Here is a 12,537-nt window from a genome sequence, read left to right on the forward strand (position 1 = left end):
CGCTCCAGACAGGTTTAAAAATAAGAAACTTGCTGTGATCTACATGGAGTACCACAGGTCGCCACTAGATGACGCTGCTCTTTCTGCCATGTTGATTGACAGGCCGTTCATGTCCCGCCCTCTTTGCTGGCGTCGTCCTATCAGAGATGACGTTGCTTTGTTGTCTTACGTCTGCCGACAGCGGAACTGAACGATCGGGAGAGAGCCGATCTGCTGGAAAACAACACAACAAGGTACATTTTACCACCCTAAACCTTCTGTTACGAGCTTTGTGCAAACGTTTACTTGTATTTCATTTTCGTTTTGTTGTTTGGACACGGCCGTAGATTGATTTATTTCGCTGGAAAAGCTTTAAAATGATCCGAGGCCTGTTGGCAGCGGTTAAGTAAAGCCTTGCGGTAGGTTAGCCATTAGCAACCGAGCTAGCATGACACATTCAGCTTGAACACATTTCAGCTGCTTATCATCCTGAGGTTGATCAAACTGTTCACACTTTAAATACTTTTGACTACTCTATCTTAAGTGCCTTTAGTGGATTTAGAATAAATGTTTATCAACTTTGTGGCGAAATTTGAGGTTTAAAGGGGACGATAATCTTCACCTCATAGAAGAAGTGAGACTTGAAAAATCAAAAATTAAAGTCACATTTTCATGTTGCTCAAGTGACCTATGTTTTCCCTTATTTGTTTCCTGGTGGCAGTACCACAGTCATACTTTGTCAACCGTGTTAATTTCTGTCAGGTGTTCAAACAAGCTTATTGGTAATAAATTATAATACACAGTTAAGGGCTGCACTAAATCAGTGTTGGTGAAACAGTGGTAAAGTTCAATTTGTGAAACATTAATAGAACAATAGTCTGTCAACTCAAGATAGTGATGCTGCTAGTTATTTGACTTTAAATGAGCAAGAATTAAGTTTTCTTTTATGTATATACATCTATTTTGTATTCGATTATATATCATGTTCAGAGTCACAAAGACAGAAGTGACAGTTTATGTATGACTTCTTGGATGTGATACTGTTTTTGTGAGATGCTTTGTGTGACACTTGAGCTTTCACTCATTTCTTTGAAAAAACAAAAGGCACGACAGAAACCAAAAGAAACGGCCTTGGTTTGAATCCAGTAAACATGAACCAGAGCTTTGCTCGTACTTGTCTGTTTTGGTCCGATTAGGAGCTAGTTGGGCATAGTTCCTCCACTGGTGTTGTTTATATGTCATTTTAACCATGGTGACTATTAAACAATAAACAAATTTCTTTTTTAAATTAGGTTTTTGTCTGTTTTAGAATAAGTATTGTTGCCATTACATTCATGTTTGAGTACAGCAAAGGCATCTAAATGAATCAAATATATGGTGTGTGATGGGCTTCTGAAGCAACACATGCCTGCTAATCATAACAGCTTAACAACATGCCATTTTCTATACATGGTTCAATCCAATGTTAAAAATGTCATTGATGGCATAAAACAAACCATACTGGATGTTTCTGTGCTGTTTGGCTTCAGGCCAGTCCAGAAAACTACAACACAAGTGTGAATGCTACTTATGGGATTTGAATTTAGGCCCATCACTATTCCACAGTTTATCGACTAGTAAGAAAGTTGCTCCCCTGACATGCATGAAGCCAGTGCAGTGAATTTTCTATGAGGACTCCTCATTGTGATCACTCTGCAGGTGTCTTTTGTTTGTTGTTAAGATCCTTCATTACAATGTTCTAGCCTGCTATAAGTATAGTTTGAGTTAGAGTAAGAACATTTTTATACTTTAACGTTTAATGTTTATCTTCACTACACGAAATTGCTGCAATTTACTGCTACTGTTTTGTTGTTTTCAGCTATAGTTTTGATCAGAAAATTCAGAAATCAGAAATGTTGCTGGTTTCTTTGTGAGTTTCATATTAATCATTGCTGCGACTTTGTCTGTTTACTAGATATTGTAATACAAATTAGTTTTTCAATGATTAGTGAACAAAATAATTTTCCTGTCTGCCATGGAAATAATCACAGGTTTATCAGTTAGAATAAATTGCTTTACAAAATATTCAAATTCCTTGAGGGACTGTTGGTTTTATCTTGTTTTAAGCATTTTGCAATCCTTTCACGTTTCTCTGTGCAATAGCTTAAAAATTGTTTTATATATTACTGTATTTTTCTAGACATTTAAAAAATGTTTTAATGTTGTCTGGATCATGTTAATATTCACCTTTGTGAAAACGCCCCATTGCAACTGCAGTGTCACCTCTTGCCTAAAATATGGATATCATTCCAGCTTGCATCCATTTTTTTTTTTTTTTTGGGCCAAATTTTAAAATTCAGTTTAATTCAGGTAGCTGAAAAAACCAAAGTCTTCCTAGGATGCTTTGCATCGTAAGATAGGTCAAGATGTCTTATTTTATTACATAGAAACATAATTTCCCATTGTGCCAGCACTTGGCAACAGTCAGAAAAACTTCCTTTTCACAGGAAGAAAGTTGTCAGACTGTGGGTGGGCCATCTGTCTCAGCTGGCTGGGTTGGAGGGAGAGTAGAACGAGTACAGTAACAACAAATAATGCTGAGCAGGTTGGCCGTGCTATTAACCTCAGATCATGGACATGCAGCTGAGAGCCAGAGGTGCTTTAGAAAGATACAAGGACAAAGAGGGCGACCACAAACTTTAGGTGGGAAGAGATTAAGAAGTGCAAATGAAACTAAAACGAGGAGTAGAATTATGAAGTACACATGGAATGATTACAATAGATAAGCCATACTGCGCTTTTAGAAATTCAGAATAGATGACCGACTTGCTTGAGGCTCATACTTAGTTTAACCACTTTAGCAGCACATAGAAATGATCATTGCGCCATCACTCACATGCACACCCTTCTCACATCAGGCTCTATATTTCTGTTTACTTGCCTGAAGTAGCTTTCGGTTGTTGGAAGCCGCCTCGCTCTGTATACATTGAGGCACTTTCGCTGACACATTATGACATCGAGAGCGTAAAATATTCTAATGCAAGGTCATTTGTATTTTTTATGACAGCATCACTCATCCGTCTGAGCTGTTAAGTGTCAGAAAGTCTCACGTCTCTGAAGTGTTTGGCAGTGATCTTCAGACCAGCCTTGTTCAGAGTAGATTTTAGTTGTGAAGTATATTGAAAGAAATAGATGAACCACTAGTCTTTATTAGTGCTGAGAGTCAATAGAAGTGACGTTCTGAGAGTTTCAGATGGAAAATTTAACGATCAAAGCTCACAGCTGCTCCATCCAATTTAATAAACCATACAGTTGCTGTTTATTTATTATTATTTCATGAAATTTTTTTTTTGATAGTTCGATTTTCTGGCTTGTTGACGATGGAACTTTTGTAACTATAAAGGTATCCTAACTTCAAGCGTGTGTTTTCGGTGCCTGATGTACTAAACAATAGACAACAGAAGATGCCAGGGTCAGGTTAGGGTTTTTTCACAAATTATTTATGTTGGCATTAGGCTGGCATTATGATTAAAAAGAAATGAGAATAAGCAAAAACTGTGTGAGGATGCAAGAACAATAACAGTCATTACCTAAGGTCATAATTAACCAAGTTAATCACATTGTGCTGTTCTCTATCCATTAGTTGAACGGGAAGTTGGGATTGTTATAATTATTATTGCTCATTAATCAACTTTTTCCCATGTTTTGTTTGTGTTCATCTTTTTTCTCAGTATTCTGTGTTTAAATAACTGCAACATGCATATTAACTAGACCAGTACAATTTCTTGTGCCTTCTTTCACTGATGTGTTGCCATTTTTTTTCCCTTCCTGTTTGTAAACCACTAGAAATGCACAGATGGATTAATTCCAACTTCAATATCAGAGCTTTTTTTTTTTTTTTTTTTTATGGATAAAATAATGTGGAATTGTAAATAAAGTACTGTTTTTGAACTCGACACAGGTTAATTTGCTTGGTGGCATCATGCCTGCTCATCTGCTGGGTTTGCCTGGGAATATGCTCTTTGGACTTCCTCTATGGTAGTCCAATGGGACGGCATATGGATGATGAGCATGTGTGCATCTACATGCATTAAATTTTCAGTGCTCAAGTATCCCCATGCCATCAGCACTAGGTGAAATGAGTAAAAGCCTGTCAGGGTGGTATTAACAGAACAGTGGGTATCCGGGCTCTGTTGCATTAATTTGAGGAAGCGGCCTCCGGTAACGAAGCCAGTCTGATGCAACTACAATAATTTAATCGTGAATCTGTAATACTAACTTCCCGTGGGTTCCAGTATGTGTCGACTGGGATTTCAATCTGAAAACATCCCCTCAAAGTCAGTACAGCATCTCCGCACGTTGGGATGTTTGTCAGTATCAGGAGGAAGTGGGATCAAGCTGACTTCCAGCTGTGTGTGTCTGTGTGTTTGTGTGTGTGCCTGTGTGTTTGTGTGTCTGCCTGTGTGTTTAATAATAAGACAATATACAGAAAACATTGTCTTGTACGGTTACACCAGGGACAGATGCTGTTTATTTATTTGTTTGTTTTCTGGGATGTACTCTTTAGATTGAGGATCGAGTGCCTCTAATGTGAAGTATAGCCTGAATCCTAAGACTTGGGTAATTATTCTGGTGTTTCCCACCGCCAAGTCTGCATTTGCATCCATTTCTATGCAGGAATGGGTTGATGAATATTCATAACCTGCTTCACATTCATTATACTTGTTGACCACATTGATACTGTCCGGCAGGGCCACTCTTCTTTGATCTGAGGAGCTCTTCACACAGCTCAGGGTTGTGAGCCATGGTCAAGAGTGCTTGACTTACTATTTGAACGTCAAAGGAGAGAGCGTAATTTGTTTATATAGGTGTACTTTAAACAGAGCGAGTGGCTGAACTGTTGTAGATCCAGTCGAGGCCTACTCCTCATTAAGAGAGCATTGTAATCCTTATTGGAGAGTTTTGGGATGATTTTTTTTTTTTGGGGAGTGTGTCCCCAAAGGGCATTAATAAACCGTCAGAGCCAAGGCGATAAGAGAGGTTATTTCCTCGATTTTTATCATACTTGCTCTGCTGCTCGTCCGTGTCTGTGTAGCGCTCCTGTCTAACCTGATTGTGTCCCCTGGCATCAGATGGAGGTGGAGCAGCTCCTGTCTCTGTCCGGCTCGGCGCTGGCCCAGGCTGTCAGCTCTCTGCTGGAGACCCCCGGCCTCTACGTGTTCTCTGACATCCTGGAGCTGCCTAATGTCAGAGAGGTAAACACACACACTGGCACGTTATCTCCTCCGCCCTCGGTCTTTTGGGGTCCAGTTCATTTCTCCACTGCTTTGAAACAATTGACACGACTCTTTCATGTCATTCTCCATGTAGGCCTTTCTGCTGTATGTTCAATGTTTATTGACAGAAAAAAAACTCAAATAACATTTAAAAGAGACTAAACCACATCCACAGGCTTCCGTGATGATCGTCACCGTATTGTATGCATATTTCCCACATTATTAATCATCTTCACACTCGAAATTTTGCACAGAGTTGTGCGAAAATAATCAAAGACACCGCTCGCTTCCCAATCAACACAATCTCCCTGGTGTGAATGCATCATGACGCGTGGAACAGCGTTGTACATATGTTAAATGTTAAACTCGTGTGAGAATTCACAGATAAAGCCCTTTTATAGATGCGAAAAGCTGCTGTTAAAGTACTGTGCAAGTGTGCAGTTCTTCCATTACTTAAGTGAAGCCTGAGAATGAATGCATAAAAAGCCGCACCTGTGGGAATATTTACTAATGCTTTGAGCCCCTTTTAGTAGCTGCACAGTAAAATTGCATCTGTCTCATTTAAAAAGAAGCATACCAAGGTTTTCTGTAGCTAAAGTGGAACACAAGCCGCTCTGTGGGAAACTGATGAGGACAGTGTGTCTGAAAATAATTGTCGGAGTAAAATATGTGTAAAATCTTGTGGAATTGGCTTTTCTCCACGCACAAAGGTTAGAAAGTGGTCATAAATGAAATGGTGGGAAAGAAAGATGGCAAAGGAATAAGTGAGATTTTCTTGATGATTTAAACAAAGCATTGTACCCATTTGAAAAACGTCACTTCAGAAAGAAACAGATGATCTCCATAAGGCGAAGCCTCACCTCTCAGTGGCTTCCTCTCTGAATACATGATCATCTGTTTCTACCAGTGATCTCACTGAAGGAGGCTTTCTGTTTTCAATCAAAGGAATTATATAAAAAAAATCTTCCTCATGAATCTTCATTACACTTTTGTTCTATTTTTGATCTTTAGTAAAAACGATAACATTAGCTCATTCTAAATGTTCTGCACATAGCCGTCCTCTCGCAGGACAAAGAAATGCATGCGTTCTGAAAACTGTCTTGCTTTTCAAACAGGGTTTTAACAGCAGGGTGGCAGGGATTTGTTTTTTTGTTCTGTTTTGTTTTCACTGCTCTACAGACACGTACAGCAGTCGTCAAACCAGGGAGGTGATTACTGAAGTCAGTGTGCAGCTAAATCCATTTACCTCTTTGGTCTCAGTGAGCATCCCACCCAAATATAAGCCCTATGAGATGTTTAATCTCTATTCCAGGATTTTAAGAAGTGTTGGCACATGAGCCCACCCCCAACTCTAATGCTGCATGTGCTTTAACCCCACACCAAATACTAGATTTTGGTTCATTTAATATTTTTTGTGTGTGTTTTTTATTGGAATAATTTGTAATTTTCATTGTCTCTCTGCACAGCTGGAGAACGGCCCTCATGCACCAGTGTACCAGCTCCTCAACCTCTTCGCCTATGGAACCTACTGCGACTACAAAGGTATTGCACTGGCAGCACAATGTAAATAAGTAGCGGGGCAAGTCTGCAACTCTTTTATGATGAATATCTTCACAAGCAAGGCTTCAAACACCCTCATCTAATGTATTGCAAACAGTTATTATTTATTCTTGGATCTGTTTGAAACAATTTAGTCAAATATTCCCATTGGGTCATAACATCTTACTGACAGTGCTGGGCAGTAAAAAACATTACAGGATATATTAATACAATATCATGGGGGAGGGGGATCAAGATCCAAATTTTGGGCGATATCTTCCAACCCGTCTCTCTGTAACAAAAAGCGGAATACTAATTAGGTCTAATTTTATGCATAATATCAACCAATAGCCTGGAAAAAGAGAGTAGCCTACTTTATTGCTCCTTTTCTTTTTGGAGCTGTGCCGTCAGGGAGCCGGTTTACCTTCATAGAGCTGTGTAGTGGAGCTCTTAGAGGAGCTGTCACCGCCGCTCCCTCAGGGACGCCAGTCCTGTCACCAGGGGAGCGTGTCAGCTGGAGCCACAGTCACAGAAGAAGGACTTCCTCCACATTTCCTCCTGAGTTTGTCCTCTGACTGCCGAAACAGCTTGACACCCACCTGTGTATCCCCGTGTAACTTCACACTTCCAAAGCAATAAGCAGCACCTGGTTCGCGTGTGACTGGAGGACCCTCAGCAAACTGACACTTGCACACCGTTCAGATGTGTTTTTCTTTCCTTTTTTGTAATGATCCGAGCTTCTTTTCTGCTTCCCTCAGAGAGAGCGGCCTCTCTCCCAGAGTTAACCACGGCACAGAGGAACAAACTCCGCCATCTGTCCATCATCAGCTTGGCTTCTAACCTCAAGGTACAGCTGCATTATCTTTTCCTCCATTATTTTTCCGTAGAGCATTAATACAGTATTGATTCATTTTCTCTTTTTTGTGTAACAAAATGAGGGAGAAACAACTTTTCTGCTGCCATCACGTCACTGCAGGCCTCATAAAGCAAGCCCTGGTATTAATCATATGTGGGCGATTCTCTTTTTAATATGATTTTATTTTCTTCAGGCTGGTAATGCATTTTGCGAATCTGGTGTGAGGTTGGCTGATTATAGGCTCGGAGCTCCACTTCTATCATCTTCATTTAGATGCAAAACAGCAGACGAGCCTCATCTTTCAAAAAGAAAGAAACTTATCAGTTCAAGCTCCGTAATGTTTGGTATGAAATTTCAAGTGTGGATTTCGGGGATTTTCTCTGCTTTGCACTTTCTGACGACACGGCATGTCGTCCTCTGCCCTTTTCTTTCTCTGCTCCTGATAAATAATTGATTCATTATTCTCACTTGCACTGTCCTTTTTTTTTCCCCTTTAACTTAATCTCATTTTCCATTAACATCGCTCCTTTCACTCCTGCCCCGTGTTTTTCTCCTCAGTATGTCACTGCTTCCCCTGCATGTGGGCTTGAACTCTCTTAATTGCCCATTGAAAGATTTTTAAACTTCATACTCCTTTTATCCGCCTGGCAGCAACATTTAGACAAATTAGCTTGTTGACTACAACATTTTTAGTCATTTCCTATCAAAACTGTTGGCGCGGAACTGAATCCGCTGCCTGTTTACCTGAAACGGAGAGAATGTGAAGATTGAAGTGTGTCGGTGTGTTTTCCTCCCGCCAGTGCCTGCCCTACTCGCTGCTCCTGCAGCAGCTGGAGCTGAAGAACGTGCGCGAGCTGGAGGACCTGCTGATTGAGGCCGTGTACTGCGACATCATCCAGGGCAAGCTGGACCAGAGGAACCAGCAAGTGGAGGTGGACTGCAGCGTGGGCCGCGACCTGGGCCCCAACGAGCTCCCCAACATCATCAACACGCTGCAGGAGTGGTCAGCATCCCCCTCCGTGTGTTTGGACCGGCGCCTCTGATGTCTCCGCCGACCGCTTGTTTTTTCCTAACGGCTCGATCCGCCTCCTCTCGCAGGTGCACGGGCTGCGAGGCGGTGCTGTGTGGAATCGAAGAGCAGGTCTCCAGGGCCAACCAGTACCGAGAGAGCCAGCTTAAGGTCAAAGTGCAAGTGGAAACAGAGGTTAGCTCCTCATTCCTTCCGTCTTTGGCCTCAGGAAAATCTAGTAAATGTGACTCTTTCCTCTTTAGCATCCGGTTTTTCTTCATCTTCTTCTTTTTATGCTCCCAGCTGCTTGTGATATTTCAGTTTTCTCCTGACGGTGTTTTTTTTTTTTTTTTTTTCTCCCCATCTTCTTTTTTATACTCTGCTCGCTCATCCTGACCATTTCGAGTTTTCTCTCTCAGGCGGCTCTTCAGGATGAGGTCCAGCATACGTGTTTGCTCTGTATTACACTTGTTTGGTCTTTTCTGACGGAAGGAAAATATTCCAGATGGATTTTTTTTAAAATAAAAAAGCCAAACAATAAGCCTTTTTTTTTATATTTCTTGGTTTCATGTTAGGTTTTATTTTTGCCTCAACTTGACTGACACACAGCCAGCAGTGAAACTGTGTTTACTTTCATTTCATTACCTTCAGTGCTACACCAGCACAGACACTGACACATCCCTCTGATGTTAGCATTAGTACCATATTTGCACCGTGTATTTCCCAGCGATGTTTGAACTGTCCGGACTCGGATAGATCCAGCGTGGCGTCTTCCAAGGTTGAACTGCTCTAAGCATGAGATGCCCTTTCAGCGGCTGAGAGCTGCTCCTCAAGGTTACAGCCAGTCTGCAGAAACACAAGCGAAAGTGCCGCCTAACCTTGGGGGATAATCACTCTGTGACAAACTCAGACTGCTGAAGTTTCACATTGTGTTTCAATAAACGTTCCACGTCAAACAGTGACAGCGGATTTGGAAAGGGATGGAGGAAGGAGACTTTATAAGACATTTCCACTGCCTTAGCATGATTAGCCACACTCACGACTGCAAAGCTACATGCACTGTGCTGTTATTTTCCTTCTTAAAAAATCAAATTAAGCACAATTCCATTAAAAAAAAAAAAAAAATTATTGAAACCGTTCAGTTTATACGTTGTTCATTTGAGCAGCAATCGCATAAAACATGTATTTTCTTCTCTCATCTCATGAATCTTTTCTTTTTTCAGGTCTCGAACCTGCAGAAGACGTTAAAGGCCAGCGCCGCCTCGCCGTCATCGGGACCCGCCCCCGCAGGAGCCGCGTCCAATCAGGACGCGGACCAGCCTGCAGAGCCGCGAGACCCCGCCTCCTCCCAGGAGCCGCGACAACCGGGCAAAAAGAGCTCAAAAGTGAAGGGGTGAGTTTTGTGACAGCATGCCTCCTCTGTTGGACTCACACACACAGCGAGCAGCCGCTTGTTTTTCTAAATGGGCTTTTCTGAGGAAGTTGTGTTTTATAGCTTTTTATACCGAAGGAAACTCCAGGAGTTTGCATAGAAATTGCAGTCATTCATTTTTTTTTTCCCCAAGACTTAACATTTCTCAAAAAGGAAGACATAAAATATGTTTGGCCATGTAGAATAATCTACTGAAATGATGTTTTATTCAAAATTGTTGGAGCACTCCAGAATGAAGTTTTATGAGTGTGTGTGTGTGTGTGTTTTTTTTTAAAGGACAAATCTTATTCATTTGTGCTTGCCAAAAAAATTGGAAGCAAAAGCTGCATACTGAGGTTTTTTCCTTCCCAGATTACATTTCTTTTATTGCTGTCCTTCTTTTTGTTCTGTAAGGCGCTTTGTAGCAGTGATTTTTTTTTTTTTAAAAAGGTTCTTTAAACAGATTTTCCTGGTTCTAACCGCAGGACGGCAACGGCCACTTCCAACACTGAATTAAAGCCATTAGTCCAGTGTTCTTCTGGAGAGCAAAAGCTAATTCAGCAGAGAACCACCGTGTTTCCATTTTTTTTTTTTTCTTCAATAAGTAGTAAAAAGCCAGCTGCTGGTGTGAGTGGCTCGTCTGCGTGCGAGTGTTTGCGCGTGCGCCTGCATGCAGCAGCTTCATTATCGGCTGCACATCGGTGTTTTGCAACGGGACCATAACCCCGCTATCAGGCACCCTCTCGTTCTGTTCTGCCTCCATCCGGCCCAATTACCGACGGCTAATATCACATCTGTCCCCAATTGTGAAATGTCACCAGATCTACAAATGCCCCCGCGTGTTTGCTTCCTGAAAGAAAAGCCCCCCCGCCCACCCCCCCCTCCGGTGATCAGAAGAGATGCTTCGCTTCTCTTCTGTTTATGTTGTTGTCTCTGAACAGAAAGCAGTGATTATTTTCAAGCCTGCCTGTCAAATTTTCGCCGAGCATGGCGCCCCTGTAATTTTCATCACTCAGCACTGCGCTTCATTCAAATGAAGATCCACTCCATGTTTTTAAAATCCAAATTAATGATAGCTTAACCTCAATCCTCAAATTAAAATGAGTTTTGACACCGTATCTTCACGAGGCTATTTAAAGGATGGGACTGATAGTGCCTCGGTTATTATTAGAAAAGGCTTCTTTGCTGAATTTCTTTATAATTTGCACAAACAGAAACTCCAGTGAGATCAGTTGCGGCTCAAAAGAAAACTAAACAGTGATGTTTTGGATATTTTTCACAAAAGGACACTTTTGCACCCAGGTTGCATCACTAATGTGTTTTGTTCAGTGGAGGAAGTGGATAGTCAAAATGCATTCTGTTAAATTATTAAAAAAAATTCAAAACACAGCAGCAAATCAGTGTTTTGTTTTGTTTTTGTTTTTTTTCCTTTCCTTCTATTTTTTCCCCCCACACTGTTTCCGGCCCAGGCTGCGCGGCAGCGGGAAGATCTGGTCCAAGTCCAATTGAGGACGAGAGCTTGAGATGTGGTGATAGCGGCACTGACGGACACTCTCCTCAATTAACGGACACACGGACATGTTGACCGACCGATGGGCGCGTTGAATAACGCGACCCCGGCTCTCAGACGCCCCCGCCGCCGAAAGTCCACCGCAGTGCGACGGGGAAGCTTCACGGGAACTCTTGTTGTCACCAGATCTCACCTCGGACGGATGCAGAGTCGCTCACACAGGCCGATGGATAAAACAGACGCGACAGCCACTCTTGTATTTGTTAATAGCCCAACAGGTGGACTGTCGGTGTAAATACACTCGCCAAGACAGAATAATCTGAACCAGGAGTCGCTTGCCGACAACCGTAAACAACATCAGTGTATTTGAAGCCTACGTGAGTGTGTGTATGTGTGTGTGTGTGTGCGTGCGTGCGTGCAATTTTGTTGGTTTAAAATGCACATTTTGGTTTAATTCTATGTTGCTTTGTATTTTTTTTTTCTCTGCTGAGTTGAGAAATGTATTAAAAAAAATAATAAATCTGAACATAAATTGTTGGGAAATAAAAGGAAAGCGTGTAACTTGCCTGTCTCATTAATGTCACTGTCACTTCTTTTATTAAATCCACTTCAAAGTGCATCTCTGGAGGGCGCATTGCTAAATGTTAACTCGCAGAAGGGGGTTACCCGTTAGGAGGTCAAGCCATTAATTAGGGCACGTCCCCAAAGAGACTAATGTATTATAGAGCTCAGGCTTCCCCTGTGCGCTACCAGCATGGCTACACACACATCCATCCACACACACACACACCAAGGGCATTCATATTTTATATGACTATGTTTTGCCCAGAGCTTCTATTTCAATGTCAAAATTGCCTGTTGAAATTGCTCGCCACCCTTCCTTGTACCTCCATCATGGTCCAAATTGCCTTCATCATGCCCGTCCTGTCCACCACTCACTCCTCTGATTCGGTTTTCTCTAAATTCTCCTCCGTCATC

At 41.7% G+C, this 12,537-nt stretch overlaps 1 protein-coding gene across 1 annotated transcript; it reads left to right on the top strand.

Moving 5' to 3' along the window:
• The first annotated feature begins 161 nt into the window (after nt 1-161).
• Nucleotides 162-12,128, top strand: cops7a (COP9 constitutive photomorphogenic homolog subunit 7A). Its single transcript, XM_030103189.1, has 8 exons — nt 162-233; nt 5,091-5,213; nt 6,701-6,776; nt 7,532-7,620; nt 8,430-8,632; nt 8,728-8,833; nt 9,862-10,031; nt 11,519-12,128. Exons 2-8 carry the CDS (start codon nt 5,091-5,093, stop codon nt 11,556-11,558), a joined length of 807 nt encoding a protein of 268 aa, XP_029959049.1. The 5' UTR covers nt 162-233; the 3' UTR covers nt 11,559-12,128.
• Nucleotides 12,129-12,537: the final 409 nt, after the last annotated feature.

This window comes from Salarias fasciatus, chromosome 11, assembly GCF_902148845.1.
Source record: "Salarias fasciatus chromosome 11, fSalaFa1.1, whole genome shotgun sequence".
Taxonomy (NCBI): Eukaryota; Metazoa; Chordata; class Actinopteri; order Blenniiformes; family Blenniidae; genus Salarias; species Salarias fasciatus.